The sequence below is a fragment of the Bombina bombina genome, chromosome 2, assembly GCF_027579735.1.
Source record: "Bombina bombina isolate aBomBom1 chromosome 2, aBomBom1.pri, whole genome shotgun sequence".
Lineage (NCBI taxonomy): Eukaryota > Metazoa > Chordata > Amphibia > Anura > Bombinatoridae > Bombina > Bombina bombina.
The window spans coordinates 182,233,256-182,260,278 of NC_069500.1; the positions used below are offsets into that span (position 1 = coordinate 182,233,256).

Consider the following 27,023-nt stretch of genomic DNA (forward strand, 5'->3'; position numbering starts at 1 on the left):
ATAAACATTCTGGAATTGAGAGCAGTTCTCAATGCCCTCCTGGCTTGGCCCCAGTTGACAACTCGGGGGTTCATCAGGTTTCAGTCGGACAACATCACGACTGTTGCTTACATCAACCATCAGGGAGGGACAAGAAGCTCCCTAGCTATGATGGAAGTATCAAAGATAATTCTCTGGGCAGAGTCTCACTCTTGCCACCTGTCAGCAATCCACATCCCGGGAGTGGAGAACTGGGAGGCGGATTTCTTAAGTCGTCAGACTTTTCATCCGGGGGAGTGGGAACTTCATCCGGAGGTCTTTGCCCAAATACTGCGACGTTGGGGCAAACCAGAGATAGATCTCATGGCGTCTCGACAGAACGCCAAGCTTCCTCGTTACGGGTCCAGATCCAGGGATCCAGGAGCAGTCCTGATAGATGCTCTGACAGCACCTTGGGACTTCAGGATGGCTTACGTGTTTCCACCCTTCCCGTTGCTTCCTCGATTGATTGCCAGAATCAAACAAGAGAGAGCATCAGTGATTCTAATAGCACCTGCGTGGCCACGCAGGACTTGGTATGCAGACCTGGTGGACATGTCATCCTGTCCACCTTGGTCTCTACCTCTGAAGCAGGACCTTCTGATACAGGGTCCCTTCAAACATCAAAATCTAACTTCTCTGAAGCTGACTGCTTGGAAATTGAACGCTTGATTTTATCAAGACGTGGGTTTTCTGAGTCAGTTATTGATACCTTAATACAGGCTAGGAAACCTGTTACCAGAAAGATTTACCATAAGATATGGCGTAAATACCTATATTGGTGTGAATCCAAAGGTTACTCTTGGAGTAAGGTTAGGATTCCTAGGATATTGTCTTTTCTACAAGAAGGTTTAGAAAAGGGTTTATCTGCTAGTTCATTAAAGGGACAGATCTCAGCTCTGTCCATTCTGTTACACAAACGTCTGTCAGAAGTTCCTGACGTCCAGGCTTTTTGTCAGGCTTTGACCAGGATTAAGCCTGTGTTTAAAACTGTTGCTCCACCATGGAGTTTAAACCTTGTTCTTAATGTTTTACAGGGCGTTCCGTTTGAACCCCTTCATTCCATTGATATAAAGTTGTTATCTTGGAAAGTTCTATTTTTAATGGCTATTTCCTCGGCTCGAAGAGTCTCTGAATTATCAGCCTTACATTGTGATTCTCCTTATTTGATTTTTCATTCGGATAAGGTAGTCCTGCGTACTAAACCTGGGTTCTTACCTAAGGTAGTTACTAACAGGAATATCAATCAAGAGATTGTTGTTCCTTCTTTATGCCCAAATCCTTCTTCAAAGAAGGAACGTCTACTGCACAACCTGGATGTAGTCCGTGCTCTAAAATTTTACTTACAGGCAACTAAGGAATTTCGACAAACGTCTTCTCTGTTTGTCATTTACTCTGGGCAGAGGAGAGGTCAAAAAGCTTCCGCTACCTCTCTTTCTTTTTGGCTTCGTAGCATAATTCGTTTAGCTTATGAGACTGCTGGACAGCAGCCTCCTGAAAGAATTACAGCTCATTCTACTAGAGCTGTGGCTTCCACTTGGGCCTTCAAGAATGAGGCCTCTGTTGAACAGATTTGCAAGGCTGCAACTTGGTCTTCGCTTCATACTTTTTCCAAATTTTCCAAATTTGACACTTTTGCTTCATCGGAGGCTATTTTTGGGAGAAAGGTTCTTCAGGCAGTGGTTCCTTCTGTATAAAGAGCCTGCCTATCCCTCCCGTCATCCGTGTACTTTTGCTTTGGTATTGGTATCCCAGAAGTAATGATGACCCGTGGACTGATCACACTTAACAGAAGAAAACATAATTTATGCTTACCTGATAAATTCCTTTCTTCTGTAGTGTGATCAGTCCACGGCCCGCCCTGTTCTAAGGCAGGTAAATATTTTTTAATTTATACTCCAGTCACCACTTCACCCTTGGCTTTTCCTTTCTCGTTGGTCCTTGGTCGAATGACTGGGAGTGACGTAGAGGGGAGGAGCTATATGCAGCTCTGCTGGGTGAATCCTCTTGCACTTCCTGTTGGGGAGGAGTAATATCCCAGAAGTAATGATGACCCGTGGACTGATCACACTACAGAAGAAAGGAATTTATCAGGTAAGCATAAATTATGTTATATGTGTGTGTGTGTATATATATATATATATATATATATGTGTGTGTGTATATATATATATATATATATATATATATATATATATATATATATATATATATATATATATGTGTGTGTATATATATATATATACATACATACATACATACATACATACATACATACATACATACAGTTGTGCTCATAAAGTTTACATACCCAGCAGAATTTGATTTCTTGGCCATTTTTCAGAGAATATGAATGATAACACAAAAACTTTTCTTTCACTCATGGTTAGTGTTTGGCTGAAGCCATTTATTGTTAATCAACTGTGTTTACTCTTGTTAAATCATATTGACAACAGAAACTACCCAAATGACCCTGATCAAAAGTTTACATACCCTGGTGATTTTGGCCTGATAACATGCACACAAGTTGACACAAAGTGGTTTGAATGGCTATTAAAGGTAACCATCCTCACCTGTGATTTGTTTGCTTGTAATTAGTGTGTGTGTATAAAAGGTCAATGAGTTTCTGGACTCCTGACAGACCCTTGCATCTTTCATCCAGTGCTGCACTGACGTTTCTGGATTCTGAGTCATGGGGAATGAAAAATAATTGTCAAAGGATCTGTGGGAAAAAGGTAGTTGAACTGTATAAAACAGGAAAGGGATATAAAAAGATATCCAAGGAATTGAGAATGCAAATCAGCAGTGTTCAAACTCTAATCAAGAGTGGAAAATGAGGCGTTTTGTTTGATAACATACAGCATTCATCTTGCCATCAAATCTGACTAAATTTCCTGTGCCTTTCTAGCTCACACATCCCCAAAACATCAGCAATCCACCTCCGTGTTTCACAGTAGGAATGGTGTACCTTTTATCATAGGCCTTGTTGACTCCTCTCCAAATGTAGCGTTTATGGTTGTGGCCAAAAAGCTCACTTTTGGTCTCATCACTCCAAATGACTTTGTGTCAGAAGTTTTGAGGCTTGTCTCTGTGCTGTTTGGCATATTTTAGTTTAATCTTTTATTTATAACAAAGTATTCATTACAACAAAACAATTTCAAACAATAATTACACTCCAGTGGTCAAGATATTTTACATGGCAGGTTCAGTATCGTATTACATGATGGATTCTATAACAATCTTACAAGTTCCGGGTTCTGCAAGTCCATATGAAAAATTGCATGTTCACATAAAGCGATTTTGTAATGGGTAAAGCTTAATTTCAGTGTGCTAAGAACATATTTTACATATTTCAACCTCATTTTCAACGATATTTAAACTCCAATAGTCATAAACAAACTACACAGAAAGTTTTCTTGGTGAGGTTGTAGGGTTCATCTGATCAAGGTATATATAGTGATATCTATGCTTATATAACAATACTATAATAGTAGCTTCTTGTATATATCTCCTTTGCTATCTCAGAACTTGAAGTAAAGTTGGACAGTCAGATGGTTATGTCTAGGGTGTGTAGTCGGAAATGGGACTGTGTCGGTTTGGTTCTAGTATAATTTATTGTCCAGGTTCGGCTTCCTATCAGTCACAGCTAGTCCCTATATGACTTAAAGGGTATGTAGAGTGTTGAGGGATTAGATGGTGCGCTTCGTCTCGCTAGAGAGGAACTTTCATCTTTTACCGTGTGGTTCGTCCATATCAAAGGACGTTACTTGAGGAACTTAGTTCTGCTCAGTGTGATAGTAGGAATCCCAGAAATATAGCATTTCAGCGTAGACCTCTAATCTGCCAGTTTTGTAATAAAAGAATCTTTCTAGTGATAGATTCACTTCCATTTGTGTTTTCCACATTGATAAAGTTGGAGTGGACTCAGTTTTCCACATCCTTGGGATTAATTGTTTGGCGCTGCATATGGCCAGTTGAAATAGGGATGTGTACTGCTTAAACTGGAATTTGGGCGGGATATGAAATAAATATATCAAAGGGTCTAAAGCAATCTCATGATTTAATAACCTGCTCATTTCTTGGTTGATGTCTGTCCAGAATTTTAAAATCCTAGGGCACTCCCACCAGATATGGTAAGGTGTTCCTTCACTCAAGCACTTCCTCCAGCATCTATCTGATGCTTCTGGGAATATATATTTTAATCTATGGGGAGTGAGATACCACCGAAGCAAGAATTTGTAGTTAGTTTCTAGTAGGGTGGCTGAATGTGCTGATTTACTGGTATGTCGAAAGATATCAAGCCATTCTTCCTCCGAGAGTGTGTACGGAAGTTCTTTATGCCAAGATAGTATTGTAGAGATTTGTTTGGGGTCAGGGGGTGTGAGTAGGATTTGATATAGGGTGGATATAACGTGGGCTGAAGGTGAGCTGAAAGTGCAAAGTTTTTCGAAAGGGGTACGATCTCTTGTTGTGTGTTGTTTAAGTTTATGGGTGTGAACAAAATGTGTAAGTTGTAGATATTTGAACCAGTCAGTGAATTGTGTGATTCCTAAGTCCATTAATTGTTGTTTAGATATTAATTTGTTCGCTTCCAGTAGTGTATACAGTGGGAGGAGATTGTCTAGGCTGTTCTGTGATTTAGGTGTAACTAACATCCCTATTGGGAAGTCTGGGTTGGATAGAACAGTCGTCAAGGGAGAAGGGATAGTTGAGATATGTGGGTTTTTGGCTATAGTCCTAGACCAGACGGCAAAAGTTTCTCGTATTATAGGGTAGATTTTTGTCAAGGCTGGGTGATTCCTGTTCGGTTGCCAGCAGTATGCGCCAAGTTGGGGGGATCTAGTCAGGTCGTGTTCTAATAGCAACCAAATCTTGTTATTTTCGTTAGGGGTTGTACACCAGTCTATCACTCTTTTTAAGAAGACTGCTGTTCGGTATTTTATTACGTCCGGTACTCCCAATCCCCCATATGTTTTTGATAGGTAGAGAGTTGTTCTAGCTATTCTGGGAGGTTTCTTTTTCCAGATATATGAGTTCATCACAGATTGGAGTCTATTAAGGTAGGTATCTGATAACGGTATAGGGACCGTTTGGAACAAGTAAAGGATCTTGGGGAGTATGGTCATTTTGGCCACTCCTATCCTGCCCAACCAAGATATATTTTTATTTAGCCATGCTGATGTGTCTCTAGTTAGAGTGTTTAGAAGTGGTTCATAATTCAGTTCAAATAATTGTTGTACAGTACTAGCGAGGTGAACCCCTAAGTACTTCAGTGAGGACCTCTGTATTGAATATGGTACCTGTGAGCTAAGTGCTTGAATGTCAGACTCATTTAGATTTATGGGGAGCAATTCAGATTTATGTTTATTAACTAAATAATTAGAGTGGAGGCCGAATTCTTCCAGTGTGTCTCGTGCCGCAGGTAGGGATATGTTTGGATGAGTTAGTGTCAGTAGTAAGTCATCTGCATAAAGTGCCAATTTATGATGAGTTGAGTTTATAGTAAGTCCAGTTATAGCAGGATTGTCACGTAATTTAGTAGCAAGAATCTCCATCGATAGAACGAATAATAAGGGTGACAAAGGGCACCCTTGTCTAGTACCGTTTAATATGGGGAAGGAGTTGGAAAGTGTACCATTAATTTTAATCTTGGCAGTGGGGTTAGTGTAAAGGGCTAGAATTTTTTGAATAAAACTGTCTGGGAAACCAAATTTCTGTAGGGTAACTTTTAAAAAGGTCCAGTCTAGTCTGTCAAAGGCTTTTTCAGCGTCGGTCGAAAGTAGAATAAAGGGAATGTCATGTATAGCTGCATATTGCATAAGATGTAAAACTTTTACGGTGTTGTCTTTAGCCTCTCTCTGCGGCACGAAACCCACCTGATCTGGATGTATCAATGAGGGGAGTACTTTATTAATTCTGGTGGATAGGATTTTAGCATATATCTTAATATCTATATTCAGGAGAGATATTGGGCGGTAGTTTGATGTAATAGTCGAGTCTTTACCTGGTTTCGGTATAAGTGTAACTACAGCTTCAAGCATAGAGGCGGGTAAGCCATGGGATTTATCAATATAATTAAAAACCAAAAGTAAATGTGGGATCAAAAGATGCTTAAATTTTTTGTAATAACCGCTAGTGAGGCCGTCAGGCCCAGGGCTTTTTCCTTGTTTTAATGAGTTTATAGCGTTGGTAATCTCTTCAGCGGTTATTGCTGAGTCTAAGGGGCTAAGATCTTCCGCTGTTAGTTTAGGTAGGGTCACAGTATCTAAGTACTTACAACAGTCATTAAAATGTGTTTTGTGATTCCTATGTGGCGTCAAGTTGTATAACATGGTATAGTAATCTCTAAAGATTTCTGTGATCCTCTTAGTCTCTACCGTTGATCCACCAGAAGGGTCTTGTAACATAGGGATATAATGGGCTGATTGTCTGGTTTTAAGTGCTCTTGCTAAGAGTTTCCCGGGCCTATTTCTCCAACATAGGTGTGTCCGGTCCACGGCGTCATCCTTACTTGTGGGATATTCTCTTCCCCAACAGGAAATGGCAAAGAGCCCAGCAAAGCTGGTCACATGATCCCTCCTAGGCTCCGCCTTCCCCAGTCATTCTCTTTGCCGTTGTACAGGCAACATCTCCACGGAGATGGCTTAGAGTTTTTTAGTGTTTAACTGTAGTTTTTATTATTCAATCAAGAGTTTGTTATTTTAAAATAGTGCTGGTATGTACTATTTACTCTGAAACAGAAAAGAGATGAAGATTTCTGTTTGTAAGAGGAAAATGATTTTAGCAACCGTTACTAAAATCGATGGCTGTTTCCACACAGGACTGTTGAGAGGAATTAACTTCAGTTGGGGGAACAGTGAGCAGACTTTTGCTGCTTGAGGTATGACACATTCTAACAAGACGATGTAATGCTGGAAGCTGTCATTTTCCCTATGGGATCCGGTAAGCCATTTTTATTACAGAAAGAAAAAAAGGGCTTCACAAGGGCTTTTAAGACTGTAGACATTTTCTGGGCTAAATCGATTTATATATAAGCATATTTTATACTCCATAGCCTTGAGGAATTATTTTAATCTTGGGAATTATGTAAAATAACCGGCAGGCACTGTATTGGACACCTTATTCTCTAGGGGCTTTCCCTAATCATAGGCAGAGTCTCATTTTCGCGCCTCTATTGCGCACTTGTTTTTGGGAAGCATGACATGCAGATGCATGTGTGAGGAGCTCTGATACATAGAAAAGACTTTCTGAAGGCGTCATTTGGTATCGTATTCCCCTTTGGGCTTGGTTGGGTCTCAGCAAAGCAGATACCAGGGACTGTAAAGGGGTTAAATATAAAAACGGCTCCGGTTCCGTTATTTTAAGGGTTAAAGCTTCCAAATTTGGTGTGCAATACTTTTAAGGCTTTAAGACACTGTGGTGAAATTTTGGTGAACAATTCCTTCATACTTTTTCACAATTGCAGTAATAAAGTGTGTTCAGTTTAAAATTTAAAGTGACAGTAACGGTTTATTTTAAAACGTTTTTTGTACTTTGTTATCAAGTTTATGCCTGTTTAACATGTCTGAACTACCAGATAGACTGTGTTCTGAATGTGGGGAAGCCAAGGTTCCTTCTCATTTAAATAGATGTGATTTATGTGACACAAAATTTAGAGAAAATGATGCCCAAGATGATTCCTCAAGTGAGGGGAGTAAGCATGGTACTGCATCATCCCCTCCTTCGTCTACACCAGTCTTGCCCACACAGGAGGCCCCTAGTACATCTAGTGCGCCAATACTCCTTACTATGCAACAATTAACGGCTGTAATGGATAATTCTATCAAAAACATTTTAGCCAAAATGCCCACTTATCAGCGAAAGCGCGACTGCTCTGTTTTAGAAAATACTGAAGAGCATGAGGACGCTGATGATATTGGTTCTGAAGTGCCCCTACACCAGTCTGAGGGGGCCAGGGAGGTTTTGTCTGAGGGAGAAATTTCAGATTCAGGGAAAATTTCTCAACATGCTGAACCTGATGTGATTACATTTAAATTTAAATTGGAACATCTCCGCGCTCTGCTTAAGGAGGTGTTATCTACTCTGGATGATTGTGAGAATTTGGTCATTCCAGAGAAACTATGTAAAATGGACAAGTTCCTAGAGGTCCCGGGGCCCCCCGAAGCTTTTCCTATACCCAAGCGGGTGGCGGACATTGTAAATAAAGAATGGGAAAGGCCCGGTATACCTTTCGTCCCTCCCCCCATATTTAAAAAATTGTTTCCTATGGTCGACCCCAGAAAGGACTTATGGCAGACAGTCCCCAAGGTCGAGGGGGCGGTTTCTACTCTAAACAAACGCACCACTATACCTATAGAAGATAGTTGTGCTTTCAAAGATCCTATGGATAAAAAATTAGAAGGTTTGCTTAAAAAGATGTTTGTTCAGCAAGGTTACCTTCTACAACCAATTTCATGCATTGTTCCTGTCACTACAGCAGCGTGTTTCTGGTTCGATGAACTAGAAAAGGCGCTCAATAATAATTCTTCTTCTTATGAGGAGATTATGGACAGAATTCATGCTCTCAAATTGGCTAATTCTTTCACCCTAGACGCCACTTTGCAATTGGCTAGGTTAGCGGCGAAAAATTCTGGTTTGCTATTGTGGCGCGCAGAGCGCTTTGGCTAAAATCTTGGTCAGCGGATGCGTCTTCCAAGAACAAATTGCTTAACATTCCTTTCAAGGGGAAAACGCTGTTTGGCCCTGACTTGAAAGAGATTATCTCTGATATCACTGGGGGCAAGGGCCACGCCCTTCCTCAGGATAGGGCTTTCAAGGCCAAAAATAAACCTAATTTTCGTCCCTTTCGCAGAAACGGACCAGCCCCAAGTGCTACGTCCTCTAAGCAAGAGGGTAATAATTCTCAAGCCAAGCCAGCCTGGAGACCAATGCAAGGCTGGAACAAAGGAAAGCAGGCCAAGAAACCTGCCACTACTACCAAGACAGCATGAGATGTTGGCCCCCGATCCGGGACCGGATCTGGTGGGGGGCAGACTCTCTCTCTTCGCTCAGGCTTGGGCAAGAGATGTTCTGGATCCTTGGGCACTAGAAATAGTCTCCCAAGGTTATCTTCTGGAATTCAAGGGGCCTCCCCCAAGGGGGAGGTTCCACAGGTCTCAATTGTCTTCAGACCACATAAAAAAACAGGCATTCTTACATTGTGTAGAAGACCTGTTAAAAATGGGAGTGATTCATCCTGTTCCATTAGGAGAACAAGGGATGGGGTTCTACTCCAATCTGTTCGTAGTTCCCAAAAAAGAGGGAACATTCAGACCAATCTTAGATCTCAAGATCCTAAACAAGTTTCTCAAGGTTCCATCGTTCAAAATGGAAACCATTCGAACAATTCTTCCTTCCATCCAGGAAGGTCAATTCATGACCACGGTGGATTTAAAGGATGCGTATCTACATATTCCTATCCACAAGGAACATCATCGGTTCCTAAGGTTCGCATTCCTGGACAAGCATTACCAGTTTGTGGCACTTCCGTTCGGATTAGCCTCTGCTCCAAGAATTTTCACAAAGGTACTAGGGTCCCTTCTAGCGGTGCTAAGACCAAGGGGCATTGCAGTAGTACCTTACTTGGACGACATTCTGATTCAAGCGTCGTCCCTTCCTCAAGCAAAGGCTCACACGGACATTGTCCTGGCCTTTCTCAGATCTCACGGGTGGAAAGTGAACGTAGAAAAAAGTTCTCTATCTCCGTCAACAAGGGTTCCCTTCTTGGGAACAATAATAGACTCCTTAGAAATGAGGATTTTTCTGACAGAGGCCAGAAAATCAAAACTTCTAAACTCTTGTCAAATACTTCATTCTGTTCCTCTTCCTTCCATAGCGCAGTGCATGGAAGTAATAGGTTTGATGGTAGCGGCAATGGACATAGTTCCTTTTGCGCGAATTCATCTAAGACCATTACAACTGTGCATGCTCAGTCAGTGGAATGGGGACTATACAGACTTGTCTCCGACGATACAAGTAGATCAGAGGACCAGAGATTCACTCCGTTGGTGGCTGTCCCTGGACAACCTGTCACAGGGGATGAGCTTCCGCAGACCAGAGTGGGTCATTGTCACGACCGACGCCAGTCTGGTGGGCTGGGGCGCGGTCTGGGGACCCCTGAAAGCTCAGGGTCTTTGGTCTCGGGAAGAATCTCTTCTCCCGATAAATATTCTGGAACTGAGAGCGATATTCAATGCTCTCAAGGCTTGGCCTCAGCTAGCAAAGGCCAAGTTCATACGGTTTCAATCAGACAACATGACGACTGTTGCGTACATCAACCATCAGGGGGGAACAAGGAGTTCCCTGGCGATGGAAGAAGTGACCAAAATCATTCAATGGGCGGAGACTCACTCCTGCCACTTGTCTGCAATCCACATCCCAGGAGTGGAAAATTGGGAAGCGGATTTTCTGAGTCGTCAGACATTTCATCCGGGGGAGTGGGAACTCCATCCGGAAATCTTTGCCCAAATTACTCAATTGTGGGGCATTCCAGACATGGATCTGATGGCCTCTCGTCAGAACTTCAAGGTTCCTTGCTACGGGTCCAGATCCAGGGATCCCAAGGCGACTCTAGTAGATGCACTAGTAGCACCTTGGACCTTCAAACTAGCTTATGTATTCCCGCCGTTTCCTCTCATCCCCAGGCTGGTAGCCAGGATCAATCAGGAGAGGGCATCGGTGATCTTGATAGCTCCTGCGTGGCCACGCAGGACTTGGTATGCAGACCTGGTGAATATGTCATCGGCTCCACCATGGAAGCTACCTTTGAGACGAGACCTTCTTGTTCAAGGTCCGTTCGAACATCCGAATCTGGTCTCACTCCAACTGACTGCTTGGAGATTGAACGCTTGATCTTATCAAAGCGAGGGTTCTCAGATTCTGTCATTGATACTCTTGTTCAGGCCAGAAAGCCTGTAACTAGAAAAATCTACCACAAAATATGGAAAAAATATATCTGTTGGTGTGAATCTAAAGGATTCCCTTGGGACAAGATAAAAATTCCTAAGATTCTATCCTTTCTTCAAGAAGGTTTGGAGAAAGGATTATCTGCAAGTTCTTTGAAGGGACAGATTTCTGCCTTGTCTGTGTTACTTCACAAAAAGCTGGCAGCTGTGCCAGATGTTCAAGCCTTTGTTCAGGCTCTGGTTAGAATCAAGCCTGTTTACAAACCTTTGACTCCTCCTTGGAGTCTCAATTTAGTTCTTTCAGTTCTTCAGGGGGTTCCGTTTGAACCCTTACATTCCGTTGATATTAAGTTATTATCTTGGAAAGTTTTGTTTTTGGTTGCAATTTCTTCTGCTAGAAGAGTTTCAGAGTTATCTGCTCTGCAGTGTTCTCCTCCTTATCTGGTGTTCCATGCAGATAAGGTGGTTTTGCGTACTAAACCTGGTTTTCTTCCGAAAGTTGTTTCTAACAAAAACATTAACCAGGAGATAGTCGTGCCTTCTTTGTGTCCGAATCCAGTTTCAAAGAAGGAACGTTTGTTGCACAATTTGGATGTAGGGCGTGCTCTAAAATTCTATTTAGATGCTACAAAGGATTTTAGACAAACATCTTCCTTGTTTGTTGTTTATTCTGGTAAAAGGAGAGGTCAAAAAGCAACTTCTACCTCTCTCTCTTTTTGGCTTAAAAGCATCATCAGATTGGCTTACGAGACTGCCGGACGGCAGCCTCCTGAAAGAATCACAGCTCATTCCACTAGGGCTGTGGCTTCCACATGGGCCTTCAAGAACGAGGCTTCTGTTGATCAGATATGTAAGGCAGCGACTTGGTCTTCACTGCACACTTTTACTAAATTTTACAAGTTTGATACTTTTGCTTCTTCTGAGGCTATTTTTGGGAGAAAGGTTTTGCAAGCCGTGGTGCCTTCCATCTAGGTGACCTGATTTGCTCCCTCCCTTCATCCGTGTCCTAAAGCTTTGGTATTGGTTCCCACAAGTAAGGATGACGCCGTGGACCGGACACACCTATGTTGGAGAAAACAGAATTTATGTTTACCTGATAAATTACTTTCTCCAACGGTGTGTCCGGTCCACGGCCCGCCCTGGTTTTTTTAATCAGGTCTGATAATTTATTTTCTTTAACTACAGTCACCACGGTATCATATGGTTTCTCCTATGCAAATATTCCTCCTTTACGTCGGTCGAATGACTGGGGAAGGCGGAGCCTAGGAGGGATCATGTGACCAGCTTTGCTGGGCTCTTTGCCATTTCCTGTTGGGGAAGAGAATATCCCACAAGTAAGGATGACGCCGTGGACCGGACACACCGTTGGAGAAAGTAATTTATCAGGTAAACATAAATTCTGTTTTCCTTCCAGAAAAAATTTCTGTTGTAATTTTAGTGTCTGCTTCTGGGCTGCTAATTCTAGAAATTTTTGAAGTTTCAATTTGGCTTGATCCCGCAATGATTTTAGGGAGTCATCATGCAGGTTGTCCTTATATAAGTTCTCTGCGTTTTGATAAGATGCAGTGAGGTCTGTCTGTTGTGATCTATTACTTTTATTTTGCAGGGCTTTGAGATTTATCATTTCACCCCTGATGACACATTTATGAGCTTCCCAGAGTGAGAATGGGTTTATATTTGGGGTGCTGTTATGCTTAAAGTAATCTACTAACGACTTCTCTACTTGTTGTAAGATTGGTGGTTCATTGAGTATAGTGTCATCAAATCGCCATTGAAATGGTTTAAAAGGGAGTGAGGACCATTGCAGCTTACATGTAACTGCCGAATGGTCGGACCAGCTAGTCGGTATGATGTCTGATGAGGTCACTGAGGAGATGGTGTTATGGTCTATAAATATGTAATCTATACGGGAGTGCGTGTTCTGTGGTGCTGAGTAATGGGTAAATTTCTTATTGTTTGGATGTTGAACCCGCCAGACATCATGGATTCCCATTAATGTCAGATCATCCCTGATGGACTTAAGTGATTTTTTCGATACTAGTGATTGAGCAGTAGAACTATCCATCGTTGGATTTAGTGGGGTGTTTAAGTCGCAACCAACTATGAGGGACCTCTTGTAAAAGGCTAAGATATCATTGGTTATTCTGCGAAAGAAGGGGGCTTGGTGTGTGTTGGGGGCATAAATATTGACCAGAGTAATCGGTTTCCCTTGAAGTAGTCCCCCCAGGGCCAGGTATCTTCCTTCGGTATCCCCATCAGTTTGTTGGACATGGAACTGTAATGAGTTATGAAGCAGTATACTGACTCCTGAGATTTTTTTGGATGGGTGACTGCTGTGAAAGTGTCTGGTATATGTGGATGCGAAAAAACCTGGTTCTTGTCCTGCTTTGGCATATTTTAAGTGGGATACTTTGTGGCATTTACATAGTAATGGCTTTCTTCTGGAGAATCGACCATGCAGCCCATCTTTCTTCAAGTGCCTCCTTATTGCGCATCTTGACACAGCCACACCACATGTCCTGTATTTCACCTGAAGTTATTTGTGAGTTTGTCTTTGTATCCCGAACAATTTTCCTGGCAGTTGTGGCTGAAATTTTAGTTGGTCTACCTGACCGTGGTTTGGTTTCAACAGAACCCCTCATTTTCCACTTATTTATTAGAGTTTGAACACTGCTGATTTGCATTCTCAATTCCTTGGATATCTTTTTATATCCCTTTCCTGTTTTATACAGTTCAACTACCTTTTCCCGCAGTTCCTTTGACAATTCTTTTGCTTTCCCCATGACTCGGAATCAAGAATCGTCAGTGCAGCACTGGATGAAAGATGCAAGGGTCTGTCAGGAGTCCAGAAACTCATTGTCCTTTTATACACACACACTAATTACAAGAAAACAGATCACAGGTGAGGATGGTTACCTTTAATAGTCATTCAAACCCTGTTGTGTTAACTTGTGTGCATGTTATCAGGCCAAAATCACCAGGGCATGTAAACTTTTGATCAAACACAGTTGATTGATAATAAATGGCTTCAGCCAAACACTAACCATGAGTGAAAGAAAAGTTTTTGTGTTATCATTCATATTCTCTGAAAAATGGCCAGGAAATCATAAATTCTGCCAGGGTATGTAAACTTATGAGCACAACTGTATACTATATATATATATATATATATATATATATATATATATATATATATATATGATAATGTCTTAAGAGATGTACTTAAAGTAAATGTCAAGTTAAAGATATTACCTAAAGTGAAACGATAGCAGTTAAAAAATGAATGACAGTTTCATTCATGAAATTGTAAGTATATACTTATCTTCAGAGCAATTTCACTATAAACGCTACACGGATAATAGCTGAATCTCCGGTCGACATTTTCAGCATTTGATTGACAGATGACTCATCTGCAATCAACTTATCGTTGTCCCCCCCCCCCGGGGCGTTCAGCCCCTTTGCACAAACGTCACTGCCCGAAAACAACAATTAATTGATTGCAGATGAGTCATCTGTCAATCAAATGCTAAAAAAAAGGGTGACCGGAGCTCAGCTATTTCCCATGTAGCGTTTATAGTGAAATTGCTCTGAAGATAAGTATATACGAACGATTTCATGAATGAAACTCTCATTCATTTTTTAACGGCTATCGTTTCACTTTAGCTAATAGCTTTAAATTGACATTCACTTTAAGAGTAATATTTCTATTAGGGGATTTAAAAGGATTTTAATTTAATACTTTCAGTATGATATTAATTAATATTTCAGTATTAAAATTAGTAAGTATTTCATGAAATTTAAATATTATCCTTTCATCAGTATTTATAGTATATTTTGATTTTGTTACATTTTCCAGTCATTCCCATATTATATGCATGCATGTAATTTGAAGTGAATTCTGTTGGAACTAATATCATTATAGATATACCGTGTGTATATAATATATATATATATATATATATATATATATATATATATATATATATATATATATATTTGTTTTTATTCTATCTAATAGGAATACAGTGTATATCATTTTAATATTGAGTGCATAAAACTATACGATACAATTCATAGCACAAACTACACAGGCATTGTCCATTTTAGAATATAGAACCTTTTATACATCCTAAATATAATTTGTCAATCATTTACATATCTCTAATACAGTTATTTATTTACTTTACTTCATATTTAACCTCTTAAGGACATATGACGGAATTTTTCCATCATTAAACAATTGAGCAAACTGAAAGCTGTGTCCTTAAAGGGTTAATATATTGGTTAATATATTGTGCAATATGTAATGTATCCCCTGGATTCATATATATTATTCATGCAATCTGGGCATATTAACTTATATATATCCTAAATGCAAAGGCTTCGGGCTTTGCAGTCCTAGCCCACTGGGCTCTCTGGTTGAAGTCTTGGTCTTCTGATATGACTTCTAAATCTAGACATCTTTCTCTTCCTTTCAAGGGGAAGATTTTATTTGGTCCAGGGCTGGACTCCATTATTTCTACAGTTACTGGAGGAAAAGGTGCCTTCCTACCGCAGGTCTAAGAGACGTCAATTTTCGTTCCTTTTCTTTCTGCAATGCTCACCCAAGCCCGAGCAGCCCAGTCCTGGAATAAGTTCAAACAGAATAAGAAACCCCCTGAGAACAAATCAGCATGAAGGGGCGGCCCCCGATCTGGGATAAGATCGAGTAGGGGGGGCAGACTCTCTTTTTTCAGATGCTTGGTTCCAGGATGTACATGATCCTTGGGTCCTGGAGGTTATATGTCAGGGATACTGTATAGGATTCAAATCTCATCCACCCAGGGGCAGATTCCTACTCTCCAGACTGTCTACAAGACCAGAAAAGAGGACTGCTTTTTTAGGTTGCGTACGGGATCTCTCCTCTGTAGGAGTTATTGTCCTGACCTACAGCAGAAAGAGGTTTGGGGTTTTATTCAAACCTTTTCTTTGTTCCAAAATAGGAGGGAACCTTTCGTCCAATTCTGGACTTAGTGTCTAAACAAGTTTCTGAGTGTTCACTCTTTCAAAATGGAGACAATACGGTCAATCCTTCCTCTTGTTCAGGAAGGACAGTTTATAACCACCATAGACCTGAAGGATGCATACCTTCACGTTCCGATACACAAGGAACATTTTCAGTTCCTGAGGTTTGGTTTTCTGGACCAGCACTTCCAGTTCATAGCTCTTCCGTTTGGCCTAGCTACTTCTCTAAGGATATTTATGAATGTTCTGGGGGCTCTTCTAGCCATTGCCAGAACACAAGGTATTGCAGTAGCGCCTTACCTGAACGATATCTTGGTACACGCACTATCTTTTCGTCTAGCGGAAGAACACTCGGAGTCCCTTCTCAGTCTTCTATGATCACATAGATGGAAGATAAACTTGGAAAAGAGTTCTCTTACTCCAAATACCAGGTTGAATTTCCTGGGGACAATAATAAACTCCATATCCAATATTTCTCACAGATCAGAAACGTTGCAAGCTAACAACTGCATGTCTTGGCCTCCAGACCTCCTTGAGACCCTTAGTGGCCCAGTGTATGGAGGTGATTGGACTCATGGTGTCCTGTATGGACATCATTCCCTTTGCCAGATTCCATGTCAGACCCTTACAACTATGCATGTTGAGACAATGGAACGACGACCATTCAGCTCTGTCTTAACAGATTGTGCTGGACAACCTGTAGAGAGACTCACTCTCTTGGTGGTTCTGTCCAGATCATCTGTCCCAAGGCACGTGCTTCTTGAGACTGTCCTGGGAGATTGTGACTACGGACGCAAGCCTTTTTCGTTTGAGGAGCCATTTGGGGTGCCTAGAAGGCTCAAGGGCTCCCTTCTGATCAATTTATTGGAACTCTGGGCAATCTTCAATTCTCTGAAGGCTCGGCCCCTGCTGGGTTCGTCCCAGTTTATCAGATTTCAATCAATATAACTTCGGTTGCCTACATCAACCATCAGGGGGGAACGAGAAGTCCCTTGGCGATGAGAGAAATATCTCAGATACTAGAGTGGGCGGAGACATTCCGGGTGTGGACAACTGGGAAGCGGACTTCCTCAGCAGGCAATCTTTTCACCCAGGGGAATGGTCTCTCGCCCCTACAGTGTTTGCAGAGATATGCAGCGAGTGGGCGACACCAGAGATAGAACTCATGGCATCCCTCCTCAATACCAAGCTACCCAGGTACGGGTCAAGGCCATGGAATCCTCAGGCAGAACTGATAGATGCCCTAGCAGTGCCATGGAGGTTCAGACTCATACCTTTTCGCAGAGATCTGCTGATACAGGGTCCCTTCGTACATAATTTTCTAGATTCTCTGAGGCTGACTGTGTGAACGTTTAGTCTTAGCCAAGAGAGGGTTTTCTGAGAGGGTTATCGACACTCTGATTCAAGCTCGTAAGCCAGTTACTCGTCGTATCTATCATAAATTGTAGAGGACTTACTTGTACTGGTGTGAAGTGTGTGGCTTTTCCTGGCATAAGGTTAAGGTTGAGAGATTTTTGTCTTTTCTCCAGGATGGACTGGAGAAGGGTCTATCTGCTAGTTCCCTGAAGGGACAGATATCGGCCCTGTCGGTGTTACTGCACAGAAGATTGGCCGAATTTCCAGATGTGCAGTCCTTCGTTAAGGCTCTGACTAGGATCAGACCTGTGTTTAGATCTGAGATTTCTGCTTTGCAATGTGATCCTCCTTATCTTGTTTTCCATGCTGGTAAGGCGGTTTTACATACTAAATTAGGGTTCCTCCCTAAGGTGGTGTCTGATCGTAACATTAATCAAGAGATTGTTGTTCCTTCATTGTGTCCTAATCCTTCTTCAGCGAAGGAACGTTTGCTTCATAATCTAGATGTGGTTCGTGCCTTGAAGTTTTATCTTCAGACTTCTAAGGAGTTCAGACAATCTTTCTCTTTGTCATCTATTCGGGTAAGCGTAGGGGGCAGAAGGCTACGACGACTTCCCTATGCTTCTGGTTGAGGAGTATCATCCGCTTAGTTTACCTGTCAGCTGGACAAAAGCCTCCTGGGAGGATAACGGCTCATTCTACTAGAGCAGTGGCTTCCTCCTGGGCTTTTAAGAACGAAGCCTCTATGGATCAGATTTATAAGGCCGCTATCTGGTCCTCCTTACGCACTTTTTCTAAATTTTTCAAGTTTGAGGAGAAAAGTTTTACAGGCTGTGGTGCCCTCAGACTAGGGTCCGCCTCTCTTTTGTTCCCTCCCGTTATTCCTTCAGTGTCCTCTGGAGCTTGGGTATAGTTTTCCCAACAGTAAGGAATGAAGTCGTGGACTCCCCCTGCCTTATGGAAGGAAAACATAATTTATGCTTACCAAATTAATTCCTTTCCTTCCTGGCAGGGAGAGTCCACGACCCCGCCCGTAATTTATTTTTGTTGGACGACTACCTTTTTATATTATTTCTTCTGGCACCTTTATACCCTAATGTTTCTCCTACTTTTCCTTGCTCCCTCGGCACAATGACTGGGGGATAGGGGAAGTGGTAAGGATATTTAAGCCTTTGGCTGGGGTGTCTTTACCTCCTCCTGGTGGCCAGGTGTTGTATTTCCCAACAATAAGGAATGAAGTCATGGACTCTCCCTGCCAGGAAGGAAAGGAATTTATCTGGTAAGCATAAATTATGTTTTTATCCAGCACGTCTACTTTTCTAAGAAACAAATGTTCAAATATTTTTTGCTAGTGTATTTCAGAAGTGTTGTGGTTCTAATTGTGTTTTATTTTGCATTGCAAACTTCACATTTCATGTACGAGATGGTGTATTTGATGGATGCGTGGCACCTGCTAATGAATCTGCAGAAAGTATAGCTGAAACAGTGCTTAAATGGATATGAAACCCACAGTTTTTCTTTCATGATTCAGATGGAGCATGCAATTTTAAGCAACTTATTAGTTTACTCCTATTATCAATTTTTCTTCGTTTTCTTGGTATAATTATTTAAAAAACAGGAATGTAAGCTTAGGAGTCGACCGGGTAAATGTAGACACCAATCAGCAAGCGCTACCCACGGTGCTGAACCAAAAATGGATCGGCTCTTAAGCTAACATTCCTGATTTTTCAAATAATAACAAGAGAACGAAGAAAAATCGATAATAGGAGTAAATTAGCAAGTTGCTTAAAATTGCATGCTCTATTTGAATCATGAAAAAATAAATACATTTTGGTTTCATATCCCTTTAATGACTTTCTTAACATGATCCGCCCCTTGACAAAATCATGGGTGTCTATTAATCTTGCCCCTTGTTTGGGAAAAATATTTGTTTGCAGAAGACTTTAACCAACAATTCATTCAAACCATGTTGCTGATTTAAGTGGAATATTTGTGGCAATAGCACAGAAAGACAAATCAAATGAAAACGCTGTCAATTAAAGATCACCAATGATTTCAAAAGTGAACTTTAAGGTTAGCTGTGTAAGTTTGTGTGTAGGGAATTCTTTATTGATACAAGTGTTTGTGTGGATTAGCTTGAGGTTTACATGTTAATTAGTGACAGTATATTGAGTGCTTTATACATTATCCCATCTCCTGCTTGGTAATAGAAAGTTACCTTGCATCAATAACTTGGGACTGAGAGGCAACCGTAATGGTTTTTCTTGGTGTACTGAAAATTAGACTTTACACAAATAGTATGTTCATATATTAAGTATGTGAAATGTTTAGTTGTAAAAAATAAATGTTTACACCTAATATAAAGGGGTGAACGTATTAACTCCAGTTAACGCAAAATAAAAGCCTTTCAAGAGCTGCAAATGCAGGAAATCTCTAAATTAAATAGTATCTATAATTCTCTAGATTTATAACTTAAAGGGACACTAAACCCAAAAAAATGTCTTTAATGGTTCAGATAGAACATGCAATTTTAAGCACCTTTCTAATTTACTCCTATTATCAATTTGTCTTCGTTCTCTTTGTATCTTTATTTGAAAAAGTAGGAATAAAAGCTTAGGAGCCAGCCCATTTTTGGTTCAGCACCCTGGATAGTGCTTGCTGATTGGTTGCTAAAAGAGAACGAAGACAAATTGATAATAGGAGTAAGTTAGAATGTTGCTTAAAATTGCACACTCTATCTGAATCATAAAAGAAAAAATGTGGGTTTAGTATCCCTTTAAGGTTTACAGTTTATTAATGTTTGTATTTGCCTAATAACAAAAATGTGCTTGTGAAAGAAAAAAATATTTAATTTTTTTCTTCTAAAATGCAATCATTTTATAGAAATGTACGTGCACAAATGTTAAGCTGTGGTGTTCATTTCCAAAGCCACGTGGTGCCTGTCAACTGCTTTACAACCCTGAGCTTCTATTAGAAATGTACAAAAGCAAATTGGCTGTGTTTTCTGCCTGATCACTTTTAAGTAGCTAACAGAGTTACTAGTGGGTGATAAAACAGAGTATTTGATTTTTGAATGATGCATTTTTCTATAAATATTTGGGAAGATGTAATGCATACAGTAAAGTGCAATGCAAGTGCTTTTTCTCTGCAGCTCCACAGCTGATGCGGCAGTGTAAAGTTCTCATTTTACACACTTTGCAGTCAGATCGCATTAATTATGCATTGCAGAAGAGAAATCCTCAGTCTCTTGCTTTATCGCCTATATTTGTTTTATACACTTTCTGTCTCTATTAACAAGATGAATTGTAAATGAGCAAATCTCATTGCAATGTACCCTTAACATCTATTTGTATTATTTTTTGTAATATTTTACGTTAGAAACTAATGGTTTGAAACAATAGACCCTCATGTCTCCAAATTCTTGTAATCTTTATGATGTGGTTTCTATATATACGGAATATGTTTATTTATTGCTTGATAGTAGCATTTCATGATTGCAAAACACTTGTAATCTTAATTGTTTGCCACAAATTAAATGTGAATGAAATCTATGTCAATATGTAGAGTTTGGTAAATTCATTTCAGTTTAACAGTCACTGGTGTAGAACATGTTGATTGACTTACAATATAGGCAAGTTATTGTGACTAAACTGGCATATTTTTTTTTATCTTACAGAAAACTGAGACAAAATTGTCAAAAGAGAATGAGAGTGCAAGAAAAAGCGACTTTTCTCTGTTAGATCTGGATGACTGTAAGTTTTTATATTAATAAAATTGCCAAGAAAATACATAATTACCTCTCACTGTTTGCTTGAAAAAAGGTTGTTTTTTTTAAAGTCTTTTTTTCCTCCAGGCACAATCCACATGTATTAAAACTGCACAACATATAGTATTTTTTCTGCGCTACAGAAAGCAATATTATGAAAATTAACCCAAAAGAAACCCAAAACAAAACAAAAAAACTGTAACATTGCATTATATTTGAAATACTTATATTTGAAATTCTTTCTTTGTTTTAATCTACCTGTTTCTGATTACATTCTGGATTTCTCTTGTAAGGTGTATCCAGTCCACGGATCATCCATTACTTGTGGGATATTCTCCTTCCCAACAGGAAGTTGCAAGAGGATCACCCACAGCAGAGCTGCTATATAGCTCCTCCCCTAACTGCCATATCCAGTCATTCTCTTGCAAGCTCTCAACATAGCTGGAGGTAGTAAGAGGAAAGTGGTGTAATATAGTTAGTTTTTTCTTCAAAAGTTTATTGTTTTTAAATGGTACCGGAGTTGTACTATTTTATCTCAGGCAGCATTTAGAAGAAGAATCTGCCTGTGTTTTTCTATGATCTTAGCAGAAGTAACTAAGATCCACTGCTGTTCTCACATATGTCTGAGGAGTGAGGTAACTTCAGAGGGAGAATGGCGTGCAGATTATCCTGCAATAAGGTATGTGCAGTTTAAGTTTTTCTAGGGATGGAATTTGCTAGAAAAAAGCTGCTGATACCGGATTAATGTAAGTTAAGACTAAATACAGTGATTTAATAGCGACTAGTATCAGGCTTGCTATCAGAGGTATATACTCTGATTAATGTGCAATATAAAATGTTTGCTGGCATGTTTAATCGTTTTTATATATGCTTTGGTGATAAAACTTATTGGGGCCTAGTTTTTTCCACATGGCTGGCTTTATTTTTGCCTAGAAACAGTTTCCTGAGGCTTTCCACTGTTGTAATATGAGTGGGAGGGGCCTAGTTAAAATTACAGACAGAGACATTCAGCTTCCCTCAGCAGTCCCCTGTATGCTTTAGGACATCTCTGAAGGGCTCAAAAGGCTTCAAAAGTCATATATTGAGGAAGGTAAAGCCACAGTGAAGCTGTGGCAGTTGTGACTGTTTGAAAAAAACGTTTTTTTTTGTTTTTTTTTTAATTTGTTAATCCGTTTTTTGTATTAAGGGGTTAATCATCCATTTGCAAGTGGGTGCAATGCTCTGCTAACTTGTTACATACACTGTAAAAATTTTGTTAGTTTAACTGCCTTTTTTCACTGTTATTTCAAATTTTAGCAAAATTTGTTTCCCTTAAAGGCACAGTAACGTTTTTTATATTGCTTGTTTAACTTGATGTAAAGTGTTTTCCAAGCTTGCTAGTCTCATTGCTAGTCTGTATAAACATGTCTGACATAGAGGAAACTCCTTGTTCATTATGTTTAAAAGCCATGGTGGAACCCCATATGAGAATATGTACTAAATGTATTGATTTCACTTTAAACAATAAAGATCAGCTTTTATCTTTAAAAAATTTATCACCAGAGGATTCTGGCGAGGGGGAAGTTATGCCGACTAACTCTCCCCACGTGTCAGACCCTTTGACTCCCGCTCAAGGGACTCACGCTCAAATGGCGCCAAGTACATCAAAGACGCCCATAGCGATTACTTTGCAGGACATGGCGGCAATCATGGATAATACCCTGTCAGCGGTATTAGCCAGACTGCCTGAATTCAGAGGAAAGCGCGATAGCTCTGGGGTTAGACGTAGTACAGAGCGCGCAGATGCCTTAAGGCCCATGTCTGATACTGCATCACAATATGCAGAAGCTGAGGAAGGAGAGCTTCAGTCTGTGGGTGACATTTCTGATTCGGGGAAACCTGATTCAGATATTTCTACTTTTAAATTTAAGCTTGAGAACCTCCGTGTATTGCTTGGGGAGGTGTTAGCTGCTCTGAATGACTGTGACACAATTGCAGTACCAGAGAAATTGTGTAGACTGGATAAATACTATGCAGTGCCGGTGTGTACTGATGTTTTTCCAATACCTAAAAGGTTTACAGAAATTATTAATAAGGAGTTGGATAGACCCGGTGTGCTGTTTTCCCCCCCTCCTATTTTTAGAAAAATGTTTCCAATAGACGCCACCACACGGGACTTATGGCAGACGGTCCCTAAGGTGGAGGGAGCAGTTTCTACTTTATCAAAGCGTACCACTATCCCTGTCGAGGACAGTTGTGCTTTTTCAGATCCAATGGATAAAAAATTAGAAGGTTACCTTAAGAAAATGTTTATTCAACAACGTTTTATCCTGCAGCCCCTTGCATGCATTGCGCCTGTCACTGCTGCTGCGGCGTTCTGGTTTGAGTCTCTGGAAGAGGCCTTTCAGACAGCTACTCCATTGACTGAAATACTTGACAAGCTTAGAACACTTAAGCTAGCTAATTCTTTTGTTTCTGATGCCATTGTTCATTTGACTAAACTAACTTCTAAGAATTCTGGATTCGCCATCCAGGCGCGTAGGGCGCTATGTATTAAATCTTGGTCAGCTGACGTAACTTCAAAGTCTAAATTACTTAACATTCCCTTCAAGGGGCAGACCCTATTCGGGCCTGGTTTGAAGGAAATTATTGCTGACATTACAGGAGGTAAGGGTCATACCCTTCCTCAGGACAGGGCCAAATCAAAGGCCAAACAGTCTAATTTTAGTGCATTTCGAAACTTCAAGGCAGGTGCAGCATCAACTTCCTCTGCTACAAAACAAGAGGGAACTTTTGCTCAATCCAAGCCGTGCTGGAAACCTAACCAGTCCTGGAACAAAGGCAAGCAGGCCAGAAAGCCTGCTGCTGCCTCTAAGACAGCATGAAGGAACGGCCCCCTATCCGGTAACGGATCTAGTAGGGGGCAGACTTTCTCTCTTCGACCAGGCATGGGCAAAAGATGTTCAGGATCCCTGGGCGTTGGAGATCATATCTCAGGGATATCTTCTGGACTTCAAAGCTTCCCCTCCTCAAGGGAGATTTCATCTTTCGAGATTATCTGTAAACCAGATAAAGAAAGGAGCATTCTTACACTGTGTGCAAGATCTCCTAGTTATGGGAGTGATCTGTCCAGTTCCACTGACGGAACAGGGACAGGGTTTTTATTCAAATCTGTTTGTGGTTCCCAAAAAAGAGGGAACCTTCAGACCCATTTTGGATCTTAAGATCTTAAACAAATTCCTCAGAGTTCCATCGTTCAAAATGGAAACTATTCGGACCACCCTACCTATGATCCAGGAGGGTCAGTACATGACCACAGTGGATTTGAAGGATGCTTACCTTCACATACCGATTCACAAAGATCATCATCGGTTCCTAAGGTTTGCCTTTCTGGACAGGCATTACCAATTTGTGGCTCTTCCCTTCGGGTTAGCTACAGCTCCAAGAATCTTTACAAAGGTTCTGGGATCGCTTGTGGCGGTCCTAAGACCGCAAGGTATATCAGTGGCCCCTTATCTGGACGACATCCTGATACAGGCGTCAAGCTTTCAGATTGCCAAGTCACATACGGACATAGTTCTGGCATTTCTCAGGTCACATGGGTGGAAGGTGAACGAGGAAAAGAGTTCTCTATCCCCACTCACAAGAGTCTCCTTCCTAGGGACTCTGATAGATTCTGTAAAAATGAAGATTTACCTGACAGAATCCAGGTTATCAAAGCTTCTAAAATCTTGCCGTGTTCTTCATTCTATTCCGCGCCCTTCGGTGGCTCAGTGTATGGAAGTAATCGGCTTGATGGTAGCGGCGATGGACATAGTGCCATTTGCGCGCCTACATCTCAGACCGCTGCAACTATGCATGCTCAGTCAGTGGAATGGGGATTACACAGATTTGTCCCCTCTGCTAAATCTGGATCAAGAGACCAGAGATTCTCTTCTCTGGTGGCTATATCTATTGTAACAATAGATGCCAGCCTACTAGGTTGGGGTGCAGTCTGGAATTCCCTGAAGGCTCAGGTGTCATGAACTCAGGAGGAGAAACTCCTCCCAATAAATATTCTGGAGTTAAGAGCAATATTCAATGCTCTTCTAGCTTGGCCTCAGTTAGCAACCCTGAGGTTCATCAGATTTCAGTCGGACAACATCACGACTGTGGCTTACATCAACCATCAAGGGGGAACCAGGAGTTCCCTAGCGATGTTAGAAGTCTCCAAGATAATTCGCTGGGCAGAGACTCACTCTTGCCACCTATCAGCAATCCATATCCCAGGTGTAGAGAACTGGGAGGCGGATTTTCTAAGTCGTCAGACTTTTCATCCGGGGGAGTGGGAACTCCATCCGGAGGTGTTTGCTCAATTGGTTCTAGCAGCGCCTTGGTTTCCACCGTTTCCTCTGCTCCCTTGACTGATTGCCAAAATCAAACAGGAGAGAGCATCGGTGATCTTGATAGCGCCTGCGTGGCCACTCAGGACCTGGTATGCAGACCTAGTGGACATGTCATCCTTTCCACCATGGACCCTGCCTCTGAGACAAGACCTTCTACTACAAGGTCCTTTCAATCATCCGAATCTAATTTCTCTGAGACTGACTGCATGGAGATTGAACGCTTGATTTTATCAAAGCGTGACTTCTCCGAGTCAGTCATTGATACCCTTATACAGGCACGAAGCCTGTCACTAGGAAAATCTACCATAAGATATGGCGTAAATACCTTTTTTGGTGTGAATCCAAGAATTACTCATGGAGTAAGGTTAGGATTCCTAGGATATTGTCCTTTCTCCAAGAGGGTTTGGAAAAAGGATTATCAGCTAGTTCTTTAAAGGGACAGATTTCTGCTCTGTCTATTCTTTTGCACAAGCGTCTGGCAGAAGTTCCAGATGTTCAAGCTTTTTGTCAGGCTTTGGTTAGAATTAAGCCTGTGTTTAAACCTGTTGCTCCCCCAGGGAGCTTAAACTTGGTTCTTAAAGTTCTTCAAGGGGTTCCGTTTGAACTCCTTCATTCCATTGATATCAAACTTTTATCTTGGAAAGTTCTGTTTTTGATGGCTATTTCCTCGGCTCGGAGAGTCTCTGAGTTATCTGTCTTACAATGTGATTCTCCTTATCTGATTTTCCATTCAGATAAAGTAGTTCTGCGTTCAAACCTGGGTTTTTACCTAAGGTAGTTTCTAACAAGAATATCAATCAAGAGATTGCTGTTCCATCATTGTGTCCTAATCCTTCTTCAAAGAAGGAACGCCTTTTACATAATCTGGACGTGGTCCGTGCTTTAAAGTTTTACTTACAAGCTACTAAAGATTTTCGCCAAACATCTACACTGTTTGTTGTTTACTCTGGACAGAGGAGAGGTCAAAAAGCTTCGGCAACCTCTCTTTCTTTTTGGCTTCGGAACGTAATACGCTTAGCCTATGAGACTGCTGGACAGCAGCCCCCTGAAAGGATTACAGCTCATTCTACTAGAGCTGTGGCTTCCACCTGGGCCTTTAAAAATGAGGCTTCTGTTGAACAGATTTGCAAGGCGGCAACTTGGTCTTCGCTTCATACCTTTTTAAAAATTTTACAAATTTGATACTTTTGCTTCTTCGGAGGCTATTTTTGGGAGAAGTTCTATAGGCAGTGGTTCCTTCCATCTAAGCCTGCCTTGTCCCTCCCTTCATCCGTGTACTTTAGCTTTGGTATTGGTATCCCACAAGTAATGGATGATCCGTGGACTGTATACACCTTACAAGAGAAAACATAATTTATGCTTACCTGATAAATTTATTTCTCTTGTGGTGTATCCAGTCCACGGCCCGCCCTGTCTTTTTAAGGCAGGTCAAAATTTTAATTTAAACTAAAGTCACCACTGCACCCTATGGTTTCTCCTTTCTCGGCTTGTTTCGGTCAAATGATTGGATATGGCAGTTAGGGGAGGAGCTATATAGCAACTCTGCTGTGGGTGATCCTCTTGCAACTTCCT

General features: G+C 41.0%; 1 protein-coding gene across 2 annotated transcripts in view; it reads left to right on the forward strand.

The window, feature by feature from the left end:
• AP3B1 (adaptor related protein complex 3 subunit beta 1) overlaps positions 1-27,023 on the forward strand; it is a 1,155,804-nt gene that overhangs the window by 860,935 nt on the left and 267,846 nt on the right. For both annotated transcript variants that reach the window (XM_053701376.1, XM_053701377.1), the window contains exon 21: positions 20,998-21,073. In XM_053701376.1, coding sequence (XP_053557351.1) covers positions 20,998-21,073 — 76 coding nt within the window. The remainder of the gene's footprint in view (positions 1-20,997; positions 21,074-27,023) is intronic.